Here is a 26,545-nt window from a genome sequence, read left to right on the forward strand (position 1 = left end):
AAAAAGTTGGGAAGTGGATACCCATCTTGACCTCCTTCAGACCTTTCATATTCCCCACTTATGCAAGAAACCCGGACTGAGGTTCATTCCATTCTTGAGGGTGTCAAACATGGCCATAAACTTATACTCTCAAATTCTTCTGTGATGCTATGATTTGAAGTTGCCCTTCAGTATAATAAGTCTCATCTACTCTATGCTGTGTCCGTGACCACAAAAATGTTTTGCCACAGGTAATTCCGTTTTTTCCTCTCCAATTATGGAGGTATGTGACAGGTTTAGCTTCCTATAGCTCTAAGGCTGACACAAGGTAGAAAGAACAACTTGATATTGTATTTTTTATAACAATGTCTGAAGACACAGTGAAAAATTAATCTTTCATGGTAACTCTAAACATTCAATTACCAAGGGCATTGTGGTATACATTTATCACAGAGCTGCTGCAGCTAACAATTTCATATTCAATAACTGTGCCAGCAAAGCTTTGTGCTTACACAGGATAAGTGCAAGTCCTTGGGCACACAGTACGTCAATGCAACACCTGGAACACAGGCTAAGAACTGGACAGTGCAACTGCTTACCGACGTGAGCAAAGCAACCTGCCAACTGGGTAGTCTCCATTCACAATGTAGCTGAGGAGCTAGGATGCTAAGAATCATCATTTCCATTGCATCTGCCATCTAAGCAAATCAAGAGGTAAAGGATTAAAGAGGGAAATCGCTTAACTCAAGAAGGAAAGAATGGAGATCACCGAGAGAAAGTAACAACAGCCTAATGATCTTAACAACTTTGAAGTGGTTCCTCATGCTCTCTAATCACCTGATCTTACACCTAGTGATTTTCAGTTTTTCTTCAACGATGAAGGACAATCTCTGTGGTTGCGCGTTTTCAAGTCGTGCAAAACAGACTCGTAAAGAAGGAATCACAGCAGCCATGTGATTATGGCATTGACATTGTGAAAAATATGTATGTCAAGAGGGAGATTATGTTGAGAAGTGACATTACTTTCAGCTTTCTGGGGTAAGTATTTTTTTTGAAAAAAGTTAGGAGAACTTGAATGCACCTCGTATTATTCTAATAGTATGGGCCCTATTGTGACTGGAACACACCCGGTTTCCCCGAAAATAAGACAGGGTCTTATATTAATTTTTGCTCCAAAAGATTTTACTTTTTTACATGTATAGCTGCCTGGATACTATTTAAATTGACTTTTTTTATTAACTGTAACTAAAGGCTTATTTTAGAGTAGGGCTTGTATTTCAAGCATCCTCAAAAATCATGAAAAATCATTCTAGGTCTTATTTTCGGGGTAGGACTTACTTTCAGGAAAACATGGTATCTATGTGCAGTGTTGCCACACTGAGAAACATCTCCAAGCCCCAAACCAACTATTCCTCTAAATACAATTATTCAGCTGTAGACCGGCTCAGATGCACTGAAGTTTCAATAACGCAGTGTCCAAAATGCAGTGATCTTCACATTCAGTTTTGATAGTTTTTTTTCTATTACTTAAAAATAATAATAAATCGTAGACATTAAAATAGGCAGGGACAGAAAATAGTGATTGTTTTTAATTTTTTATTTCCCCTTCTGTGATGCAGAAAATAGCATGCATTTACAATGTATAATATTGTGTAGTAGTGTGTGGGTTCTTTAAATGCTGTTAAATTCTACATTGTTTCATAACTGAGTTACTTGCCCAGGCCAGTCCAGTAAGGATTGATAGTTTCCACTGGAATTTCCCAAATCCAATTGCTTCCACAGCATCTTCCACCATAAATGTGTCTGTAAAGCAGAATAAAGAAGACTCTGAGCAAACACATTGACAATTAAATCGGAGGTTGAAATAATTCATCACTGTCAAATGATTAGATAAGTCTTTCACAGAAGACGTTGGTTAAATAGCATTAATCATGTCTTCTGTAATCTAATAACATGTTTCTGTGCATTTTCAACTGAAGTCCTTACTAGTACATGCTCTGACAATTCAATCTTTCCTGACTGTATCAGTGGCAATAAAGAAGTATAGCACTGTATTACATGAGCAATTAGAAGATCACTCATTCAAGTCTCTTACTGGGACAGAGAAAAACAAATAAAGAACAAAAAATTGTGAATTAAAAAAGTAAAAAGAACAAAAACCTTGTTTGCACACTTAGCCCACTAATAAAAAATTAGTAGTAAAAATGTGTAATTGGTTTTAACTAGAGATGAGCGAGCACCAAAATGCTCGGGTGCTCGTTACTCAGGACGAAATTATCGCGATGCTCGAGGGTTCGTTTCGAGTAACAAACCCCATTGAAGTCAATGGGCGACCCGAGCATTTTTGTATTTCGCCGATGCTCGCTAAGGTTTCCATTTGTGAAAATCTGGGCAATTCAAGAAAGTGATGGGAACGACACAGCAACGGATAGGGCAGGCGAGGGGCTACATGTTGGGCTGCATCTCAAGTTCCCAGGTTCCACTATTAAGCCACAATAGCGGCAAGAGTGCCCCCCCCCTCCCAACAATTTTTACTTCTGAAAAGCCCTCATTAGCAATGCATACCTTAGCTAAGCACCACACTACCTCCAACAAAGCACAGTCACTGCCTGCATGACACTCCGCTGCCACTTCTCCTGGGTTACATGCTGCCCAACACCCCCCCCCCCCCGCATGACGCAGTGTCCACAGCACACACCAAAGTGTCCCTGTGCAGCCTTCAGCTGCCCTCATGCCACACCACCCTCATGTCTATTTATAAGTGCGTCTGCCATGAGGAGGAACCGCAGGCACACACTGCAGAGGGTTGGCATGGCTAGGCAGCGACCCTCTTTAAAAGGGGCGGGGCGATAGCCCACAATGCTGTACAGAAGCAATGAGAAATCCAATCCAGTGCCACCTCCATCTGGAGCTGCACACGTGGGCATAGCAATGGGGAACCTATGTGCCACACACTATTCATTCTGTCAAGGTGTCTGCATGCCCCAGTCAGACCGCAGTTTTTTATACATAGTCACAGGCAGGTACAACTCCGCAATGGGAATTCCGTGTGCACCCACAGCATGGGCGGCTCCCTGGAACCCACCGGCTGTACATAAATGTATCCCATTGCAGTGCCCTGGACAGCAGAGCTAATGTCAGATTAAATGCAGGTGGGCTTCGGCCCACACTGCATGCCCCAACCTGACCGGGGTTTTTAATTCATAGACACAGGCAGGTACAACTCCCTATTGTGAAGTCCGTGTGGACCGACAGCATGGGTGGGTGCCAGGAAGCCACCGGCGGTACATAAATATATCCCATTGCAGTGTCCAGCACAGCTGAGGTAATGTCATGTTTAATGCAGGTGGGCTTCGGCCCACACTGCATGCCCCAGTCAGACTGGGGTTCTTTAGAAGTGGACACATGCAGTTACAACTCTGTGTGGACCGACAGCATGGGTGGCTCCCTGGAACCCACCGGCGGTACATAAATATATCCCATTGCAGTGCCCAGCACAGCTGATGTAACGTCAGCTTTAATGCAGGTGGGCAAAAAATTAATTGGATTACACTGTAGGCGAGGGCCCAAAAAAATTGGTGTACCAACAGTACTAATGTACCTCAGAAAAATTGTCCATGCCCAACCAAGAGGGCAGGTGAAACCCATTAATCGCTTTGGTTAATGTTGCTAAATTTGTAACTAGGCCTGGAGGCAGCCCAGTTAAAATAAAAATTGGTTCAGGTGCAAGTTTCAACGCTTTAATGAGCATTGAAACGTATAAAAATTGTTTACAAAAATTATATGACTGAGCCTTGTGGGCCTAAGAAAAATTGCCCGTTCGGCGTGATTACGTCAGGTTTCAGGAGGAGGAGGATGAATAGAATACACAGATTGATGAAGCTAAAAGGTCCCCGTTTTTGATGGTGATAGAGAACGATGCTTCCATCCGCGGGTGCAGCCTACGTATTGCTTAGGTATCGCTGCTGTCTGCTGGTGGAGAAGAGAAGTCTGGGGAAATCCAGGCTTTGTTCATCTTGATGAGTGTAAGCCTGTCGGCACTGTCGGTTGACAGGCGGGTACGCTTATCTGTGATGATTCCCCCAGCCACACTAAACACCCTCTCTGACAAGACGCTAGCCGCAGGACAAGCAAGCACCTCCAGGGCATACAGCGCGAGTTCAGGCCACGTGTCCAGCTTCGACACCCAGTAATTGTAGGGGGCAGAGGCGTCACGGAGAACGGTCTTGCGATCGGCTACGTACTCCCTCACCATCCTTTTACAGTGCTCCCGCCGACTCAGCCTTGACTGGGAAGCGGTGACACAGTCTTGCTGGGGAGCCAGAAAGCTGTCAAAGGCCTTGGAGAGTGTTCCCCTGCCTGCGCTGTACATGCTGCCTTATCTCTGCACCTCCCCTGCTACCTGGCCCTCGGAACTGCGCCTTCTGCCACTAGCGCTGTCGGATGGGAATTTTACCATCAGTTTGTCCGCCAGGGTCCTGTGGTATAGCATCACTCTCGAACCCCTTTCCTCTTCGGGTATGAGAGTGGAAAGGTTCTCCTTATACCGTGGGTCGAGCAGTGTGTACACCCAGTAATCCGTAGTGGCCAGAATGCGTGTAACGCGAGGGTCATGAGAAAGGCATCCTAACATGAAGTCAGCCATGTGTGCCAGGGTACCTGTACGCAACACATGGCTATCCTCACTAGGAAGATGACTTTCAGGATCCTCCTCCTCGTCTTCCTCCTCCACCTCAGGCCATACACGCTGAAAGGATGACAGGGAAGCAGCATGGGTACCCTCAGCAGTGGGCCAAGCTGTCTCTTCCCCCTCCTCCTCATGCTCCTCCTCCTCAACGCACTGAGATATAGACAGGAGGGTGCTATGACTATCCAGCGACATACTGTCTTCCCCTGCCTCTGTTTCCGAGCGCAATGCGTCTGCCTTTATGCTAACTTCTCAAGAGGCATAGCAGAGGAATGGTGACGCTAATGATTGCAGCATCGCCGCTCACCACCTGGGTAGACTCCTCAAAGTTTCCAAGGACCTGGCAGATGCCTGCCAACCAGGCCCACTCTTCTGTAAAGAATTGAGGAGGCTGACTCCCACTGCGCCGCCCATGTTGGAGTTGGTATTCCACTATAGCTCTACGCTGCTCATAGAGCCTGGCCAACATGTGGAGCGTAGAGTTCCACCGTGTGGGCATGTCGCACAGCAGTCGGTGCACTGGCAGATTAAACCAATGTTGCAGGGTGCGCAGGGTGGCAGCGTCCGTGTGGGACTTGCGGAAATGTGCGCAGAGGCGGCGCACCTTTTCGAGCAGGTCTGACAAGTGTGGGTAGCTTTTCAGAAAGCGCTGAACCACCAAATTAAAGACGTGGGCCAGGCATGGCACGTGCGTGAGGCTGCCGAGCTGCAGAGCTGCCACCAGGTTACGGCTGTTGTCACACACGACCATGCCCGGTTGGAGGCTCAGCGGCGCAAGCCAGCGGTCGGTCTGCTCTGTCAGACCCTGCAGCAGTTCGTGGGCCGTGTGCCTCTTCTCTCCTAAGCTGAGTAGTTTCAGCACGGCCTGCTGACGCTTGCCCACCGCTGTGCTGCCACGCCGCGCGACACCGACTGCTGGCGACGTGCTGCTGCTGACACATCTTGATTGCGAGACAGAGGTTGCGTAGGAGGAGGAGGAGGGTGGTTTGGTGGAGAAAGCATACACCGCCGCAGATACCAGCACCGAGCTGGGGCCCGCAATTCTGGGGGTGGGTAGGACGTGAGCGGTCCCAGGCTCTGACTCAGTCCCAGCCTCCACTAAATTCACCCAATGTGCCGTCAGGGAGATATAGTGGCCCTGCCCGCCTGTGCTTGTCCACGTGTCCGTTGTTAAGTGGACCTTGGCAGTAACCGCGTTGGTGAGGGCGCGTACAATGTTGCGGGAGACGTGGTCGTGCAGGGCTGGGACGGAAAATCGGGAAAAGTAGTGGCGACTGGCAACCGAGTAGCGCGGGGCCGCCGCCGCCATCATGCCTTTGAAAGCCTCCGTTTCCACAAGCCTATACGGCAGCATCTCAAGGCTGATCAATTTGGCTATGAAAACAAAGATCTGGTACCGTGTTAGCCAGTAGAGCAAAATGTGATTGTTCTCAGCAAGAGAAACGACGTAATCTTGTAGATATGATACCTTTTAATGGCTAACAAAAATACATGATGTAATAATAGCGAGCTTCCGAACCGACGCAGGGTTCTTCTTCAGGCTTAAATGGATTGGATCTGAAGAGGCATGCATATTTATACACACTTATAACATACATACTTATGACAAGGCACAGATATGGATGTGATTGGTTCGCACTTAAAAGGAATTCTGCAACAGCAAACAAACTTTTTTTGTCTAGGCACTGATAGCGAAGTGAAAGTTTTATGGTCCCTAAATTACTGTTGGAGGGGGGAAAAGTCAGCAGGCTTGAATTGCTACAAGATATACACAAACATTTTTAGCTAAACACTGATAAGGGAGTGAAAGTTTATGGTCCCTGAATTACTGTTGATGGGGGTCTTATCTGTGCAATCAAGTCTCACACTTCCCATTCACGCATAAATCCTGGGGAATAATTTAACCCAGTATTCAGCGTGTCAAAGGTTGTTATCAATTTATATTCCCAAATTCTTCTGTGGTTTTGTGACTTGAAACCACCCTTCAATATCAAGACTCTCATATCTCCTATGTCATGTCCATGGTTAGAGAAGTGCTCGGCCACAGGTAATTCCCTTTTTCTGTGTTCAATCGTGTGGCGATGAGATCTCATCCTGGCTTTCAGTTTCTGTCCTGTTTCTCCAACATAAAGACCCCCAACAGGACATTTACTGCACATGATCAGGTACACAACATTGGACGAGGAACATGTAAATGTCCCTGGGATCTTATAGTCCTGCTGTGTGTTGGGGATCCGTATCCTGTCCGCAGTCAGTATATGTGAGCAGGTTTTACAGCTCCTTACATTACAAGGATAAGTTCCTTTTTGTGTGTCAGAGGGTAATGCACTCCTGATTATAAAGTTCCTCAAGTTAGGAGGTTGCCTGTAACACAGAAGCGGAGGGTCTGGGAATATGGTTTTCAGACGGTCATCCTTGTGCAGGGTGTGGTGGAGTTTTCTTGCGGTTTTCCTTAGTACCTCTAGTTGCGGATTGTAGCTCACTACTAGAGGCACACGATTGTTTCTTTCCTTCTCCTTGTATTGGAGTAGTTGATTTCTGGGTATCCTGGTGGCTCCGGTGATTTGGTCATCAATTGAGGTGGGATGGTAGCCCTGATTTATAAATGTTCTTTTAAGATGGTACAAATGTTCCTCTCTGTCCGTTGGGTTGGAGCAGATCCGGTTGTATCTGATGGCCTGGCTGTAGACAATGGACTTTTTGATGTGTTTAGGATGGAAACTGTCCCACCTCAATTGATGACCAAATCACCAGAGCCACCAGGATACCCAGAAATCAACTACTCCAATACAAGGAGAAGGAAAGAAACAATCGTGTGCCTCTAGTAGTGACCTATAATCCGCAACTAGAGGTACTAAGGAAAACCGCAAGAAAACTCCACCATACCCTGCACAAGGATGACCGTCTGAAAACCATATTCCCGGACCCTCCGCTTCTGTGTTACAGGCAACCTCCTAACTTGAGGAACTTTATAATCAGGAGTGCATTACCCTCTGACACACAAAAAGGAACTTATCCTTGTAATGTAAGGAGCTGTAAGACCTGCTCACATATACTGACTGCGGACAGGATACGGATCCCCAACACACAGCAGGACTATAAGATCCCAGGGACATTTACATGTTCCTCGTCCAATGTTGTGTACCTGATTATGTGCAGTAAATGTCCTGTTGGGGGTCTTTATGTTGGAGAAACAGGACAGAAACTGAAAGCCAGGATGAGATCTCATCGCCACACGATTGAACACAGAAAAAGGGAATTACCTGTGGCCGAGCACTTCTCTAACCATGGACATGACATAGGAGATATGAGAGTCTTGATATTGAAGGGTGGTTTCAAGTCACAAAACCACAGAAGAATTTGGGAATATAAATTGATAACAACCTTTGACACGCTGAATACTGGGTTAAATTATTCCCCAGGATTTATGCGTGAATGGGAAGTGTGAGACTTGATTGCACAGATAAGACCCCCATCAACAGTAATTCAGGGACCATAAACTTTCACTCCCTTATCAGTGTTTAGCTAAAAATGTTTGTGCATATATTGTAGCAATTCAAGCCTGCTGACTTTTCCCCCCTCCAACAGTAATTTAGGGACCATAAAACTTTCACTTCGCTATCAGTGCCTAGACAAAAAAAGTTTGTTTGCTGTTGCAGAATTCCTTTTAAGTGCGAACCAATCACATCCATATCTGTGCCTTGTCATAAGTATGTATGTTATAAGTGTGTATAAATATGCATGCCTCTTCAGATCCAATCCATTTAAGCCTGAAGAAGAACCCTGCGTCGGTTCGGAAGCTCGCTATTATTACATCATGTATTTTTGTTAGCCATTAAAAGGTATCATATCTACAAGATTACGTCGTTTCTCTTGCTGAGAACAATCACAATTTGGCTATGTGCACGTTTAACGCTTGAGCGTGCGGGTGCGTGGCGGCGTACTTGCGCTTGCGCTCCAACACTTGCGCTAGCGACGGCTGGACGGTGCGCTGAGAGACATTGCTGGATGGGGCCGAGAACAGCGGAGGTGAGGGTGTAGGCCAGGAGACGGTAGTGCCTGTGTCCTGAGAGGGGGGTTGGATCTCAGTGGCAGGTTGGGGCACAGGGGGAGAGGCAGCGGTGCAAACCGTAGGCGGTGAACGGCCTTCGTCCCACCTTGTGGGGTGCTTGGCCATCATATGTCTGCGCATGCTGGTGGTGGTGAGGCTGTTGGTGGTGGCTCCCTGGCTGATCTTGGCGCGACAAAGGTTGCACACCACTGTTCGTCGGTCGTCTGCACTCTCAGTGAAAAACTGCCAGAGCTTTGAGCACCTCGGCCTCTGCAGGGTGGCATGGCGCGAGGGGGCGCTTTGGGAAACAGTTGGTGGATTATTCGGTCTGGCCCTGCCTCTACCCCTGGCCACCGCACTGCCTCTTCCAACCTGCCCTGCTGCTGCACTTGCCTCCCCCTCTGAAGACCTGTCCTCAGTAGGCTTAGCAAACCAGGTGGGGTCAGTCACCTCATCGTCCTGCTGCTCTTCCTCCGAATCCTCTGTGCGCTCCTCCCTCGGACTTACTCCAATTACTAGTACTTGAGTGATAGACAACTGTGTCTCATCGTCATCGTCCTCCTCACCCACTGAAAGACAGTTGCCGGAAGTCCCCAGCCTCATCCCACGGACCCCGGGAACTTTCCAAAGGTTGGGCATCGGTCACGACAAACTCCTCTGGTGGGAGAGGATTCGGAACCATTGCTGCCCATTCTGGGCAGGGGCCCGAGAACAGTTCCTGGGAGTCTGCCTGCTCCTCAGAATGTGTCATTGTAATGGAGTGAGGAGGCTGGGAGGAAGGAGGAGCAGCAGCCAGAGGATTCAGAGTTGCAGCAGTGGACGGCGCAGAACTCTGGGTGGTCGAAAGATTGCTGGATGCACTTTCTGCCATCCACGACAGGACCTTCTCACACTGCTCATTTTCTAATAAAGGTCTACCGCGTGGACCCATTAATTGTGAGATGAATGTGGGGACGCCAGAAACGTGCCTCTCTCCTAATCCCGCAGCAGTCGGCTGCGATACACCTGGATCAGGAGCTCGGCCTGTGCCCACACCCTGACTTGGGCCTCCGCGTCCTCGCCCGCGTCCACGTCCACGTCCTCTAGGCCTACCCCTACCCCTCAGCATGGTGTATTGCCAGTAGTGCAGAAACAGAACGTTGTAATTAAATGTGCCGCTTATTGGCCTGTGGTTGGAGGCTGACTTTGCTTACGGAACGCACAGCAGAGCCAGGAAAGAATTTTGCGCAAGCCTGCTGTAACACTTAGCTGGCTGTGTATTAATTAGGACTACTACCCCCAGCACAGACGCAGTACACTGAGGATGGTCACAGGCAGCCCAAATAGAAAGTTTTTTCCCAAATTTTTTTGGAAAAGCCCACGGCCTATATAGACAGTATATCTTTTTCAGCTTTTTCACTGTCCCTGCCTCACCACTACTTGCCCTAAACTGTGTAAAATTACTGCAGACTGTTTCCCTCTGGACAGGATGACAGCGGTGATGTAACGGCCAACGCAGAGCCAGGAAAGAATTTTGCGCAAGCCTGCTGTAACACTTAGCTGGCTGCATATTAATTAGGACTACTACCCCCAGCACAGACGCAGTACACTGAGGACGGTCACAGGCAGCCCAAATAGAAAGTTTTTTCCCAAATTTTTTTGGAAAAGCCCACGGCCTATATAGACAGTATATCTCGTTCAGCTTTTTCACTGTCCCTGCCTCACCACTACTTGCTCTAAACTATGTAAAATTACTGCAGACTGTTTCCCTCTGGACAGGATGACAGTGGTGATGTAACGGCCAACGCAGAGCCAGGAAAGAATTTTGCGCAAGCCTGCTGTAACACTTAGCTGGCTGCATATTAATTAGGACTACTACCCCCAGCACAGACGCAGTACACTGAGGACGGTCACAGGCAGCCCAAATAGAAAGTTTTTTCCCACATTTTTTTGGAAAAGCCCACGGCCTATATAGACAGTATATCTCGTTCAGCTTTTTCACTGTCCCTGCCTCACCACTACTTGCTCTAAACTATGTAAAATTACTGCAGACTGTTTCCCTCTGGACAGGATGACAGTGGTGATGTAACGGCCAACGCAGAGCCAGGAAAGAATTTTGCGCAAGCCTGCTGTAACACTTAGTTGGCTGCGTAATCATTAGGACTACTACCCCCAGCACAGACGCAGTACACTGAGGATGGTCACAGGCAGCCCAAATAGAAAGTTTTTTCCCACATTTTTTAGGAAAAGCCCACTGCCTATATAGACAGTATATCTCTTTCAGCTTTTTCACTGTCCCTGCCTCACCACTACTTGCCCCATACTATGTAAAATTACTGCAGACTGCGGACGCAATGCTCTGCACGGCCGATATACAAAAAAAAAAAAAAAAAAGTGCAACACTGCAAAAAGCAGCCTCAACAGTACTGCACACGGTCAGATGTGGCCCTAAGAAGGACCGTTGGGGTTCTTGAAGCCTAAAATCACTCCTAACACTCTCCCTATAGCAGCTCCAGCATCAGCAGCACTTTCCCTGAGCTATGTCAGAATGCATCTGTGGCGAGCCGCGGGAGGGGCCGATTTATATACTCGGGTGACACCTGATCTCGCCAGCCACTCACTGCAGGGGGGTGGTATAGGGCTGGAACATCACAGGAGGAAGTTGTAATGCCTTCCCTGTCTTTCTATTGGCCAGAAAAGCGTGCTAACGTCTCAGAGATGAAAGTGAAAGTAACTCGAACATCGCGTGGTGCTCGCCTCTAGTAACGAGCATCTCGAACACGCTAATACTCGAACGAGCATCAAGCTCGGACGAGTACGTTCGCTCATCTCTAGTTTTAACACATCCATAATGACCCGTACAATAAAACTAAGGCATTATTTACCCCGCACAGTGACCACTATATAAAAAATAAAATAAAACAAAGTTTAGGTGTTGTTCTTTGTTCATTGTGCCTGTCCAAAAAGTGATCAAAATGTCGCATGTACCCCATAATGACACCAATGAAAACTACATTTTGCCTCACAAAAAACAAGCTCTCACACAGCTCCATGGATGGAAAAGTATGTTTGATTGCAGCAACACCAAAAACAAACAATACTCACAAAGTTTTTTTATTGTGCAAAATTAGAAAAACTTTGAAAAATATTCAGGATATAATTTCTGGTATATTCATAATCGTAACAACCCGCAGAATAATGTCACCATGTCATCTATACTGCACAGTGAACGTCGTAAAAACAACACCCTTCCCTAAAAGAAAACAATGACGGAATTGCTGTGTTTTTTTACTCTCTCACATGTAGTAATATTACACGAGAATCCCGCTAGTCAAAATGAAACCATTGCAATTAATGGTTTCATTTTGTCACTTTTCACGGCCGCAAAACAATGCAAAATTATGACCATCTGAAGAAGCCTTAAGTCTTAGCATCTGTCTGACAGGTAGTGAAGACAGTTGAAGGGGCACAGCACTTGGGTGCTCAGCAGTGCGACTCCCTACTGATCAAAACTTTTAACATGTCTCTCTGAGATGTCAAAAGTTTTTAAAGACTGTAGTTACTATTTAAGAGATGGTTGACACATTGTGATATACAACAACAGTCTCAATTAGAGATGAGCAAGCAACCAAATGCTCGGGTCTGCGTTATTCGAGTTGAGCTTTTCGTAAAATTCGAGAGCTCTACTTGAGTAATGAACACCATTGACTACAATGGGAGACTCGAGCATTTTTGTATGTGGGACGCAGGGTCCCGAGCTTTTTTTTTTTCTTGGTTCTGTCTCTCTCTCTCTCTCTCCCTCCCCCTGCCTGCCAGCCCAAAAATTTGCCATTGACACATGCTGCGGCGGGGCCAAAACAGGCACGTCACAGCAGGGAGGAGCCAAAAACTGGGGCGGGGTCGAACACGGTGTGATGCTCGTTCGAGTGTCATGGAATATAAAGTGTTAAGTTTCAGAATGCAATAAGTGTATGTTTCTTATCTTGTATTGGACTATTGGCCCTTAAATAGAAGACTAAAACCTATGCTTTGTAGTGCCGGGAACTAGGATTTTAAGATAAGAAGTCAACAGACAAATTAAATAAGGCTGAGCTATGTTAACAGAGAAGACACACAACTAGAGCAGAAATAGTGTCTAGAGCAATAATAATTTCCTGACTAGTAATTTCCATGTCTGAGACAAGTCTTAAGAGCTTTGAGACTATTTGGTAGATGTCAATAAGTCTTATGATCAATAAGTATTTTTACCTTTGTAACAGTAAACTATGTAACACTAATCTTTGTACCAAGTAGCTTTTGGATACACCCTTTTCTTTCTGTATAAGAGTTGGCAATGTTGATAATAAAGTAGAATTCATTGAGATTCTCACTGGAGAAGTGTCTTGATGTAACATGGAGTGATTTCATGCTATTGATAGATATTTGCTAGCAAAATCTCCTCATCACAGGCTTCCATATCTACCAATTTGGCACCTGGCAATGAGGTCATCAGATCGGTACCGGTGTGGTCCGATAACACGAGTAACGAGCACCATCGAGTACGCTAATACTCGAATGAGCATCAAGCTCAGTAGAGTACGTTCGCTCAACTCTAATCATAATCTTTTACACAGGCCGATAATCTCTTGAATGATTATTATCCAGTGTAAATGCATGCCCTGACTGACCGATGAAGAAGAATTCTTTTGTTTCTCATTCAGAAGACTGAACGACATTTCACTCCGTGTAAACAGGCAGTTGCTCACTTATGAATAACTGCCTGCTTACTGTGAATGGAAGCAAGCGGGCCAGAACTATCCCTGGCCCACTCCACCTAGACTGACTGGGCACTCTCATTTCCAATCAGAAGGCTCCACAGTGTCTTCACAGCTCACACCTTTAGGCTGCACCCAAACTCTCCTCAGCAGGCTTCAGGGCTTCTCTCACAACTCATGACTCAGGCCGTACCCAACCTTGCACAGACCTCTCATGCGTGCTTTCTCCACCACCGCAGCAGCCACACAACTCTCCTTGCGTGTCACACCCTGCCATTTGTACCACACACAGGCACCACCCTGTGGGGTGAGATGTGCCCTACCAATCGTCCAACAGATGCACATGCCCTGCCCAGCACAAATATTGACCTCCCAAATAGCCATCCTGATTGAGATCGAGACCACTCACACATTGACCATGGGGGCCACGACAGTGTCTGTTGCATCAACCAGACTGTACATTTCCACAGCATACATTATCATATATGCAATAAACATTAGCAGTTGTACTAGAAATGTCAGCAGTAGTGGTATTCACTGGATTACATAAAACTAATATCTTCATCCCCCTTACAAAACTTAGCCGCATTCTTAAGGGTTTAACCAAGGTTATATACAAGACCCTTCAATGCCCAAAGTAGTATTCCTACCATCAGTAGGGTTAGCAAATTCTTTTGGCACTGTTGTTCCATCTTCCAGCTCCACTGCCTCCAAATCTGTATGGACAGGTCCGATTTGAATTTCATGCTCCCCAGAGATGTTGTCCTCTTCTGATCTGGCGCTTTCTCCAGTTCGACGGAATTTGACAACACTGTAAAGAGAATCTTTATTTCAGTCATTTTAAATCTTTCTTTTTAAATTAGATACTTTCAAAAATAATGGCTTGCTTTTTCCTGTTGTTGTCTTAGTTGTCCATCACTAAGTATTAATGTAGACGACTGCAAAGTGGGCAAATTTTAGCATTTGTATTATGGCCTTAATATCTGGCCCAAGGGGTGGGGGGCTAATGACCCATATATACATATATGATGCTGTAAGTTGAGTTCATGACACCTACAATCAAGCCAGGTATTGTGGCCATAATGTGGATACTAGAATGTATCAATAGTATGGTTATTTGAATGACCTTCTTCAGATTATAACTTGTCTGAGACTGAGGGTAAGAACACATGGTTAGGTCAGGATGCAGTTGTAATGCAACCACGAGTTGCAGTAAGTCCATGTTTCATTGTCTGCTATGGAAAGTTCCCATGGCCCAGATTCCAAACACATTACCCAGAACCTCATGCCGCAGTATAAGCAAAGTGAAACTTTATTTCCTCTAATAGGCACATCTGCCTGAGGCTACCTACATATGGGCGAGCTCGATATAGGGCCGAGAAACCTGTCTCCATATCGCGTTTGTCAATGTGCGTTTTACCTGTGAATGCAAGGTGTTTTTCATGCAAAATTGGCACCATTTCCACTTTTCACTATGTGCGAATGCACCCTAAAGTGGCGTTTTAAAAATTGATAACCTATCTGTAGACATCCCCGCTGATCAGCTATTAGAAGGGTCTGCGGCCCAGTTAAATTTTACTTCTCTGTTTGTGGAGACTAAATTAACCTAATCAGTTGCTACTGACAATACTACTTGCAATTAAACCGGTACTATTTTTTATAAATCTCTCTAATGGCATTTGTATTATATGTACAAGGGACCAAAACTGAACTCAATAGGGTTAATTATTTATAATCACTCCATTAACCTTCAATAAGTCACAGCAATAATCATGATATAAACAAGAAATGAAGGTACCATAGTTCATTCAAATTAATTCTTAGACATTTTTATAGAGGCTAAAGAACACCAAACCAGTCACTATGTACTCACACATAATAACTCAACTGGCCACAAACCAGTATATTTAGGATATTCTTGACAGGCATTACAAAAACATGCTACTCTTGGCATAATGGGAACTAATTCAGCAGTAGGAGAACATTATACTTGCATTCTTTCATCTGTAGAAAAGTTTAATCTGCAGTTAGCAAAAGCCAGAAATACAATGGGGCACATTTCTAAAAACACTCAAAAGCACTTTTTTGGAGTAGACAAGGGCAGAACTACCGGGAGTGGACAGCCTGCAGTCTCATCTGGGCGCTGATCCCTAAAGAGACCCAACGGAACAGCAGTTCCATAAATGAAATCCGGCATTTCCAGGGCCCTATTACAGGTTTGGCCCAGGAGTTTAAAAATAATGGCTACTTTTTTGGCTATTTTTTTTAGATTTTGTTTTGTTAGCCAGTTATCAAGGTCAGTGTGTGGTCAGACCATGTGAACATTGCAGATGCAAAAGTTATGGACTTTGCAACATTTGTGGGACATTTCACATTTCAGTGATTACACTTGCAACATTTTATTTTTTCGCGCTTCTCTCGTTGGAACAAAGCCTACCTAATCTGGGTGGACCAGAGCTCCAAGGGTTTCCCTCCCACCCCCCACCCCCAGGCGAACAGGCAGTAAATTTGCAAATAGTTTGGCATCTATATTAGTTAGGCAAATAGGCCTATAACTTGAGTGTAGAACGGGGTCTTTAACTTCCTTTGGGAGTACAGTATATGGACATGTAAAAATGCCTGAGGAAATAAAGTTGTGTTAGAGATAATGTTAAAAAACTGCCGAAGGGAGGGGGGTAGTTTAGTCTGAAGTGTCTTATAAAAGATGGCAGCATACCTGTTTCGGCTTTGTCCTGCGGGTAAAGATTTAATTGCTGCAGGAAGCTGTTCTGAAGTGAAGGGTGATTCTAATGACATGATTGCGTCTGTGGATAGTTGCGGTAACACGTATCATTAATATATTGCGATAAGGAAGCATCTGGCATTACTGTTTAGAACACTAGAATTTAGTATCCAATAAACTTTATATCTCATGGCAGATCTTGGTGATATTTCTAAGGCCAACTTCTTGTAGGCTTTGTTTATGTATTGTCTCAAGGGAATAGAGTGATTTGAGAAGAGTACAGAGCTTAAAGCTAGCATTTTAAATGGGATCCATGTTTAATAAGAATTCCCTGTAATACACACTTTAGTGTTTCCCACTGCAAGGGTGCTGAGGTCTGGTCATCTGCAGAGTCAGCAATCCTGCAGGCTCCAGAAATGATGGCATGCTATTAGGCCGTGCTGCACATGCAGTCGCCCGGGGGACCCCATTCATTGGCTGCAAGAAGGCTGAGATTGACTGTTGGGGTTCTAGAATATGTGGGGAGCTTCTAGTTACCTTTTTTCCCATGGGATTTCCCTGTCTTGAGAGCGGAATTTCCCTATATAGGGCTGGCCCAGACTGAGTGCTTGGATCTAGGCTCTTTTCTCCAGCGCGCCAAGCCAAGCCCCATAATGTGATATTTTAATAGTTTGGATTTTTCTGAATGCTATATTAATTATGTTAATGTTTTTACTCCTTAGTTTTTCTTTAATAATAGGAAAATGTTTATTTTATATTTTGTAATATATACATTTTAATATTTTTTATGTATTTGAATGTTGTATTCAAGGTTCTACTAAACTCTTTTAATGTTTATTTTATTGTTAATCCTACTAGAGGGTTTACCATGCAATCATTTGACCACTTGCATAATACACTGTAGTTCTTCAGTATTGCAGTGTATTGTATTGCCAGTGTTATCCTTTGTAAAGCCTGCTTCTAGCAGGGTATAACAGAAACACCAAGATGGCATCTTTGAGGACCGCTGTTAAGTCCCCATTGGCATTCTGTGATGCCATATATTGATCAGGGCATCTAAGGTGTAAACAGTTAAGTCATCACAGGTGGATTTCAGCTGTACAATATAACTTTCACCTGTTTTAATTTATGTTTTTGTATTTCACTTTCTTGCATTATCTGCATAACATTAATTAATAGTTTGAAACCTTGCTTCTTGAAAGTGATGTGATGAACTTTTCAGTGTATTTCATTCAATTATGTCTGGTTTTCTATACGCTATAAGTAAAGGTGTTTTGTATGGCTGATATTTGCATGCAGCTACCTTATGTTCTTATCTATTTTATGGAAGTCTGAAAATAAACTTGAATTTGTTTATATTGCTAGACTTCTCTTCCTTGGATAAAGATTTGCTTGAGTTTCATTCAGTACATGTGAACTAGATTATATAAACCCCATTCCCATGCATTGGATGCGAATTATTAGTGGATCTGATGACAATTTCATCATGGCATCCGTATTGAAAGTCTTGTGAAATCCAGAAAGCTTCAATGGGCCGAACAAGGCCTAGCAATCGCAAATTTGCTACACATATTTATCTCTATCTGTTATTTCTTGTGCTCCACTATTTTACGGACACTTTTACACTATCTTTTATTGTTTATGTATTTCCTGAATGCAAAATCAAATAACTTTTTAAATGGCCTTCATTAAAAATATTCTACCATTTTGCTGATGTAGAGTCTGTGCAACTCCTTTCCAAAGCTGGTTGTACTGCCGATTTTGACACAGATCTGACTGCACTCTGCTCCTGGTTGCTATGAATTTGTGCTGGGCCTCCTCTGTTTTCTCTAATCCTCTCCTCGCCTTTCTCAATGTTAGAGATACTAGCATGTAGTACATATAAAATCAACTGTATTAGAGACAGAGAGAATAGCACCTAGAGTCTGAAGAGGGAAGGAGATGGGCTGTATCAAGTGGAAAGAGAGAGGAAAGAGAACAAGAAATAGAGAAAACCCACTGCATAATGTGCAGGGAAGGGGGAGTAATGATCACACACAGTCTGTATTGATGTAGAAAGAGAGCAGAATTTGCAGGGAAGAGATCACACAAAGACAGCAACAGCATAGAAAGATAATCGAGTACCCAGGGCAGAATCTGCAGAGCGAGTGATCATATACTCAGAGATAGCATCAGTAATGACATGGGTTTACATGGGTAAGGGGGAAAGATCACACACAGGTAGCAGTAGTGTAAAAGAGAAGTGAAAAACCACCGCAGAATCTGCAAGGTGAGAGGGAAGGGTAGATCAGCATAGGGAAGAAGAAGAAGAAAGCATGATAGGGAAGAAGCTGTGGTAGTACATGAGTGCTTGTGAAATTAGCAGTACTCTGGACACTCAGATTGAACATCCAGCATGTATTAGGGGTGAATGCACATGGGCGGATTTAAATTGCGGGCGGACGCCTACGGATTCATTAGCAAATACTGCGCATAGCATGCAATGCAAAAATGATTCTTCATGCACAGAAGTGGAAGCCAATTGTGGTTTCCCCTCGCGGATGAAAAATCGCAGCATGCTCCATTTTTCTGCGGATTCCGCACGGACGGCTTCCATTGAAGTCAATGCGGAATATGACTCGCCCGTATGCATGTGGCTTTAGGGTGCATTTAGACGATCGTATATCAGCTGGATTTTCATGCCCAGCCGATATACAGTGTCCCTCTCTGCAGGGGGAGGAAGCTGGAAGAGCCGGGAGCAGTGCACTGAGCTCCCGCCTCCTCTCCACCCCCTCTCCGCCCCTCACAACTATTTGCAATGGAAGGGGGCGGGACAGGGTGGGGCTAAGCTCCCGGGCATAGCTCCACCCCCGTTCCAACCCCTCTCGTTGCAATAGTGGCAAGGGGCGGAGAGGGGGTGGAGAGGAGGCGGGAGCTCAGTACACTGCTCCCAGCTCTTCCAGCTTCCTCCCCCTGCAGAGAGGGACGCTGTATATCGGCTGGGCATGAAAACCCAGTCGATGTACGGTCATCTGAATGCATCCTTACTGTGAGAAATGTTTGAAACTAGGAACTGTTTGCACTCCACATCATGGGATCTGAATATGAAGGATGTATTGGAGATCAAACTAAAGTTAAAGAGAACCTGTCAGCAGAGTTTTGTAATGTAATCCAAGAGCAGCTCTTCAATATGCACATTACTCTATTCTACATAGTCCTCTTGCTTGCTCTGGTAATAAAAGTATATCTAAGTAATTTGTGTTTAAAGTTCTCCCACTCGATATGTAAATGATGCAGTGCAGTCCAGTGGGTGGTCTGGACTATCTCTGGATGCAGTCTGCATGTTGCATAATTCTCCCACTCTCGGACTCTTATACACTTATCGCAATGAAGTCTTGCGCGTATGCACCATGAATTCAGCCGATCCATGCCTAGAAGAACCATACAAAAAAGAAAAAAACACCTGGTAACCAACTAATTTCACTAGAGGATGAAAGCACGGACACGCTCGACCAAGTGCTGCAAGTATGCAAAAACAAAAAAAGGACAGTCCAGCTCATCCTATAGGTAAAGTTTATAAAAACACTAAACTTTAATTTGACATGCTTCTAAAAAAATAATAAGGTTGTGTAGACCAAAAATGACGATAATGCAGGAGAAAAATCCCTTCTGATGTGTTTCCAGGGCCCTTAGTCCTTGCAAGTAATATAAAAACAATACAGTGTATTTAAAACCCCTAGAAGTCATCACAAGGTACTAATTAAAGCCACATGATCATAAGACCAAAGCTGCCAGTGCAAGGCTGTAATTATCCAATCAATTTGCAAACTAACAAAAAGAAAACACACCCACAAAAAGCATGTATGAGTCCCTGTAAAAAACACAAAAAACTAAATATTTCACATAAGCCGAATAGTTGAATTTCAGACATACTAATATAAAAAGATAACTTAAAAAAAACGATGGAAAGTACCTGCCAGAAAGACCATAAACAGCAGTTCACACTATCTCATGCATGTGAACCACCCCCAACATACACATTGAGGCTAGTTTCACATGATCGTTTTATCGCAGCGATTTTACCACGATAAAACACTGGCCGAAAATCGCGACCATCTGAAGCATTGGATTCCAACGCATTTGTTCAGATGGACGAATTTCTGGTGCGTAAATAGGTCTGTCCTATCTTTTTCCGGAATACGTCAGCCATTCCTATAGATTCCTATGGGAGCCTATGAGAGCTGTCAGAAAAGGGAAGGGGAAGGAACTTTAGCAGCAGCTCGCATTGCTAAAGTCCTCCCCCCCCCTTTGCCAGCAGCAGGCAAGAGGCAGAGAGGGGGAGGAAAGGGGGAGGGAGTTTAGCAGAGCTGAACTCTCTCCCTCTGGCTGACGGTGTTCTGGGCTGAGGCGTATATACGCCGCTCCCGGCCATCTAAATGGGGGAGAAAACAGAGGATGCAGCTGCGACTTGGTCGCAGCTGCCTCTCGTTAATACGATTTTCGGCCGAGATCTCAGTGCCCATGTGAAGGAGCACTAATGATGGGAGTAGCGCACTAAATTGCCTGCACTTAGCAATTCAAATTCACTAGCTGATAGCACTTATTAATGCTGATGATCTTTGAGCAATATAGAGCTTACATTGTAGCCATGAAATAACCCCTGTGTATTGATGCTGACTGGCCAGCCTTTCACACATACATTGACAGATGCCCACAGGTTAGTGCACTATTTTGATTGTTTGTATATATCTTGGGGTTATTATTTCATGATTTTATTATTTTTTAGAAGCATGTCAAATTAAAGTTTTTAGTGTGTTTTCCCCATTGCATGAGCTGGGCTTCCATTTTTGTCACAGAAGAACGTGAGCTTTAGTGGGCAGCTTTGCTTTGCACTTCTGTGCAGGCAGTGGCTGACGAACGCACGGTGCACACATATGAGACTTCACTGCGCTATGTGCCTGTAACACCGAGAGGGGCGGAATTATATGATGAGCAGGCTGCAATCAGAGACATTTCGGACTGCCCACCGGACTGCTCTGCATCACTGACATTTTTTCCATGGCAAAAATGTCCATAGCCTTTAACCCTTTCCCATCTAGTGTCAAACTTTGACCGACATTGAGATTTTCCTGTTCAGCTCCCATGTCGGGTAAAGTTGCTAATGCTATGCAGAATAGAACTCCAACAGCAGAGAGCTCAGAGTTCTCTTCTGCATATGTATATTACAGTATGTAGAGGAGAGCTCCAACTTTGGAGCTTTCCCTTGCATACTGTAATGTACGAACATATGCAGAAGAGAACTCCAATGTCAGAGCTCTCCTCTGCATAGTGATAGCTAGTTAGTTTAATAGATAGATAGAAGTATAATAAATAGAGTGGCAAAGCAGTACACAGAATGGCCTGTAAAGGGGTGTAAAACAGGCATTCTGTGTGCTAATTAAAAACAACAGCTGTATGGGTGTGGATGGAGGAGTTAAAACCTCCAGCCACTCTGCTGCTGGAGCTACTCACTGCAACAGAGATAGTTTACAAGGAGCTGAGAGGGCTGCAAGCCTGGGGTCCAGTGTGGTCCAAACTGTAATGCCACGAGTCTGACAGGGAAGGACGCACCTAAACTGACAGCAGGTTGGGTATGGTATTTACCATTATGGACTGCTGCCGTTTTGCTGAAAATTTGCTGCAGGTTAAAAGTAGCTGAAAAAACTACTGTCTAGTTAACACCTTGATGGGAAAGTGTTTGTTTTGTTTATTGCACTAAGTGTACATGCTGCCAGTGGCTGCTGCTTTTCCACTGGGTTTTCCTGTTTGGGCAGAAAAATCAAGAAAAATAAACTGGTTGGACTTTGATATGGACTGAGTGAGCAATGGTATCTTTGATGACCGCACTTCCCACGCAGACGTTAGACAATAGATAGATTAATATCATTAGGGAAATTAGAAATATTACAAATGATCTTCCCAATGTGAAACACGTAGAACTCACGTTTAATTTTCAATAAATTACTAATAAAATCACTATGACAGGTCATTTCTATGTGTTTCTATTGAGTAATTCCAAGGAATCCACAATGCACTTTCCCACCCAAAACAAATAAGAGCTGGGGAGGGGGCAGGAATATTGTATTGGAAAGGGTTAAAGGGGCTATCTGTAGAAATAAAATGTTATTTATTTATTCTTGCTCAATTGAAATTTAATAACATTTACTAATATACTTTCCTTATGAAACAACACTGATGTCCTGCCCCCTTTATACACGTCCCCGTTACAGGGAATGGTGTAGTGCTCTTGTGTCAGAGCAAATACGAAAGTAGATGTGCTGGGACCAGCGCTGACATCAAGGCATCAGTATGAGGCCTTATTCACACCAGCATTTTATTGCGGCTATGTTTTTGAGATTATTCCGTTGGCCGAACATCGTGACCATCTGAAGCATTGGATTTCAATGCATTCATTCAGATGGCCACTTTTTAGCCGTGTCAAAACATTCCGGCCAAATACGCTGGCCGATGTTTTGACGCGCATGGAAAAGATAGGTCTTGAGCTATCTTTCAGTTGCAATCAGCTGGCGGCTCTCGTGGGCTTCTATGGGAGCTGTCGGCAAAGGAAGGAGGAGGGAGTTTAGCAGCGGCTAGTGCTGCTAAACTATTTCAGATGGCTCTATTGAGTCATGCTGAAGATTTATGCTGGCTGAAGGAATTCCGGGCTGTGGCATCCATACACCGCAACAGGCCATGTGAATGGGCAGGAAAACGCAAGATTTAGCCATGACCTGGTCGCGGCTTTTTCTCATTCATGCGTTTTTTGCCCACGATGTGGCCAGCTGGAAAATGCATTGCTTGTGTGAAAGAGGCCCAACTTTGGTAATGAAAGTATATTAATAAGTGTCATTACATTTTAATTAAGCAAGAATGAATAACTTTTTATTTACCCAGATAATCCCTTTAAGTATAATGAGAAAACAACTGAAACTGAAAATCTAATAATAATCCCTTTATTTAGCGCATACATATTTCGCAGCTCTTTATATCACTTGATATCTTGAGTTCTGTCCCCTTTGGGGCTCACAAATTTTTAAATTCACCTTTTTTTTTTAAAATCATTCATATTTAGCATGGAGAATCTGAAAGTAATAATTGTATACAATGTTTTGACTTTATCTGTTCCAGGAAAGCTTAGCAAACCAGAAATGCAGTGCATCCAATACTGTAGGTGTTTACAGTGTATGTTTATATTTATTCCTTTCATCCAACAAAAACTGATTATGACAACATAGTTTAGCTATGCCAGTATGCTGAGATTGGACCAATTAGCTGAAAACATTGGAGAGGAGAAGTAATTTATAGGAAGGGCTTGTGCCTTGCCAGAGCAATATTAATGTAGGAGCTTCTGGAAGATTGCAAAATGAAGAAGATTGTCAATATGAAAGAATTTCTGGACTTGGTTATCATCTACTTACAATATGGAGTAAACACATTCTTCCCACTGCATATAATTCTTGCTTTTCGGTTACATTGGTGTATAGTATAAGTTTTGAAAGCTGTTTTATTACAGTAAGTAGACTGTTGTAGTAGTGTTCTTTAACACAGATAGAAGGGCAGCATGTCATAGTTCTCAAAATATCATAAGTTTTTTTTAATAGTCTATTTTAGTATAACTATGCATCATTTTAGTTCAAACCACTCCTCCATTTTTGCATATAGATCATGCCTAAACAACTTGGTAGTAAGTCAGGGCCAAGATTAAAATCGGCAAACCCTTTTTGGACCGCAGATAGGTTTTTATGGCTTACTTACAAAGTGAGCAGCTAAATATCCTATTTATTCTATAGATACTACTTAGGGCTCCCACACACTTTTGTTTGCGTTTTTTGTTAACGCGATTGTCAATGGGACTTTCTAATGTTAAAAACGCAACACAATGCACCAAAAATGCAAGTTGCGCTTTTAACATTAGAAAGTCCCATTGACAATCGCGTTAACAAAAAACGCAAACAAAAGTGTGTGGGAGCCCTTATACTGATATAATAAGTACATATAAGTAGTTTACCTACAGCAGTAGGTTAGGCCTCCAGAATAACTTTTAGCATTGGGCAGCATTCAATTCAGAGAAGGCGGTGTGCAGAATCTTTATATATAATAAGTATAAAGATGATGCACACTGCTGCTCCCGAGAGCCTTCTCTGAATTGAATGCTGCCCAATGTTAAAAGTTTTTCTGGATACCTAATCTTAGTATAAGTACCTGTAGTAAGCTACTTATACTTGTTATAAAGATTCTGCACACCGCTGCTTGGGAGTAACTGTAGTAACTAGCTGTAATAAGCCAATTATACTTACTATGAAGATACTATAGTAAATATACTACAAAGATTCTGTGCACTGCGGCTCCTGAATATAATTATAGTCACATGACCAGCTGTGCGCTGTGCAGTGGCGGCTGGTCAAATGACTGTCATTCACTGAAGGTCTCTTAGTAAACGTCACAGTTCATGGGCCACAAGAAATTCTCTGCTGGGCTGCATGCTATGCATTCCTGATTTAGACAGTAAAGGGGTTGTCCGGGTTATGAAAGGGCAGCCTAAAGGGTCCTTCATGGTGCAAAATAACAAATCAGTTGATGCTCACCACTCCCTGCTTCCCACTCATCCCCCTCCGCCAACTCCAGTCTCCGCTGCGTTGTTGTGTACAGCCTGCAGTCAGCCTGTAATGTCCCATAAACCCATCGCTGCAGCCAACGACAGACCGCAGTTATAATCGCTGAGCGCTGTCATTGCCTACAACAGATTGTTCGTAGATGGCTCAGGCTGACTGCAGTCTCTAAAGAAAGTGGGGAGTATTGGCTGTTTTGTTATTTTACACCACGGGGGACCCTTTAGGCTTCCCTTTCATAACTCGGACAACCCCTATAATGTATGTGCCATATCTATTTCAACTGCCATCTAAGTTTTTGACTAAACATTATGAAAACCGTATGATATTTTAACGTAAATTACCGGTATTACAAATGATCTTTATGTATCAGTTATGTTGAATATTCCAGAGCGGTATTCTGGTATTCTCAGTATTTCATTCATCTCACTAACTCTCATGTAACAATTGATACCCAGAGTTCCATCACAAACATTAGCTACAATATAGTACTGCATTTTGGCAGTACTATAATCTGATTGCATATTAAGATTTAGTCCCAATTTGAGATATTAGGGGCAACAGTTGTGTTTTTGTATTTACAAATAAACATTTGGCATTGTATATGGACATGGCGCTTAAGCAACACAGCCATTTGAACACTGTCCATCCGCATTACCGTATGGCTGTTCATAGATTAACACAACGAACTTTGTCCCCTCCTGAAATCACTCTCACTGAGTCTTCAAGCTAAGAGGACATTTAGTATTTTGAGTTCTTGTTTCTTAAAGAAAGATAATGTTGCATCCTCCGGAAATGCAACCTCAAAAACACAAACAAAAGGCACAACTGTGCAAAAGGAAACATAAAACTAAGGGGAATTCTCTCCCTATCGTCCCCTAACCCAGGAGGGGGCCCTGCCTACTCGGCGGACCGACCGCTCTGACAAGTGCGATCCCACACGCGTGCCTGGGCCACTGACAAGTCCCTATAGGGAGCCCTAGCACAACAGAAAGGCAAAACAGAAAACCAAACAAAGCATAAAAGAACTTAGCTAGGAGCTTCAGCCAAGGTGTGTTCCTCCGTCGCTGTCCAAAGGTAACTGAAGGATTGACCAGCACAGGAGATCATGCTGGCACTGTTTAAGTAGGAGCCAAGCTACTCAGCACCAGGTGCTGACTGACGTTACTCCTGTAACTATCACACCCCTCAGCTCCAGGAGAAGCAAGGGCACACCCAAAACCTGGTCTGGCCTGCAAGCCAGGTGCAGGCCTCAGAACGGCTGCAGCAGATAACTTCAACTAAAAGCATTGGTGTACAAATAGTAATAGAATGCATATAATATTACAACATAAAACACGTCTGAACAATTCCAATGAACATATTCATATTTCTAAAAGTGTTTATATTGTTTTCCAACAACTCTACTTGATATTGCGATGTGCTTCGCTGATATAATAAAGTACTCTGGAATGCAGTTCTGGATGCATTTTTTTTTATCTAAACATTTAATGAGTTTTATAACAAATGCCAATCATACCAAGAAATAAGAAGTATAATATAAGCTATAGCCACCTGTCCACGGGGGGGTCGGATTTAGCAAGTGAATTTCCGCCGCAGAAGAACATTAAAAGTCATTGCGATTTATTGCAGGACTGACTTCAATGGAGGCTTCAACATGTAGATTCGCAGCAAATTGCGGAATGCCACGATTTTTATTATGCGAGCGGAAAATCGCAATGGATTTCCACTTGTGGACAGCAGGCT

At 44.0% G+C, this 26,545-nt stretch overlaps 1 protein-coding gene across 1 annotated transcript in view; it reads right to left on the reverse strand.

Moving 5' to 3' along the window:
* SVOP (SV2 related protein) overlaps nucleotides 1-26,545 on the reverse strand; it is a 44,742-nt gene that overhangs the window by 17,298 nt on the left and 899 nt on the right. The window contains exons 2-4 of the mRNA XM_066603851.1: nucleotides 14,101-14,261; nucleotides 1,697-1,782; nucleotides 579-677 (exon numbers count right to left, since the gene is read on the reverse strand). Of these exons, the coding sequence (XP_066459948.1) occupies nucleotides 579-677; nucleotides 1,697-1,782; nucleotides 14,101-14,261 (346 nt within the window). The remainder of the gene's footprint in view (nucleotides 1-578; nucleotides 678-1,696; nucleotides 1,783-14,100; nucleotides 14,262-26,545) is intronic.

Source organism: Eleutherodactylus coqui, chromosome 5 (genome assembly GCF_035609145.1).
Source record: "Eleutherodactylus coqui strain aEleCoq1 chromosome 5, aEleCoq1.hap1, whole genome shotgun sequence".
NCBI classification, from domain to species: Eukaryota; Metazoa; Chordata; class Amphibia; order Anura; family Eleutherodactylidae; genus Eleutherodactylus; species Eleutherodactylus coqui.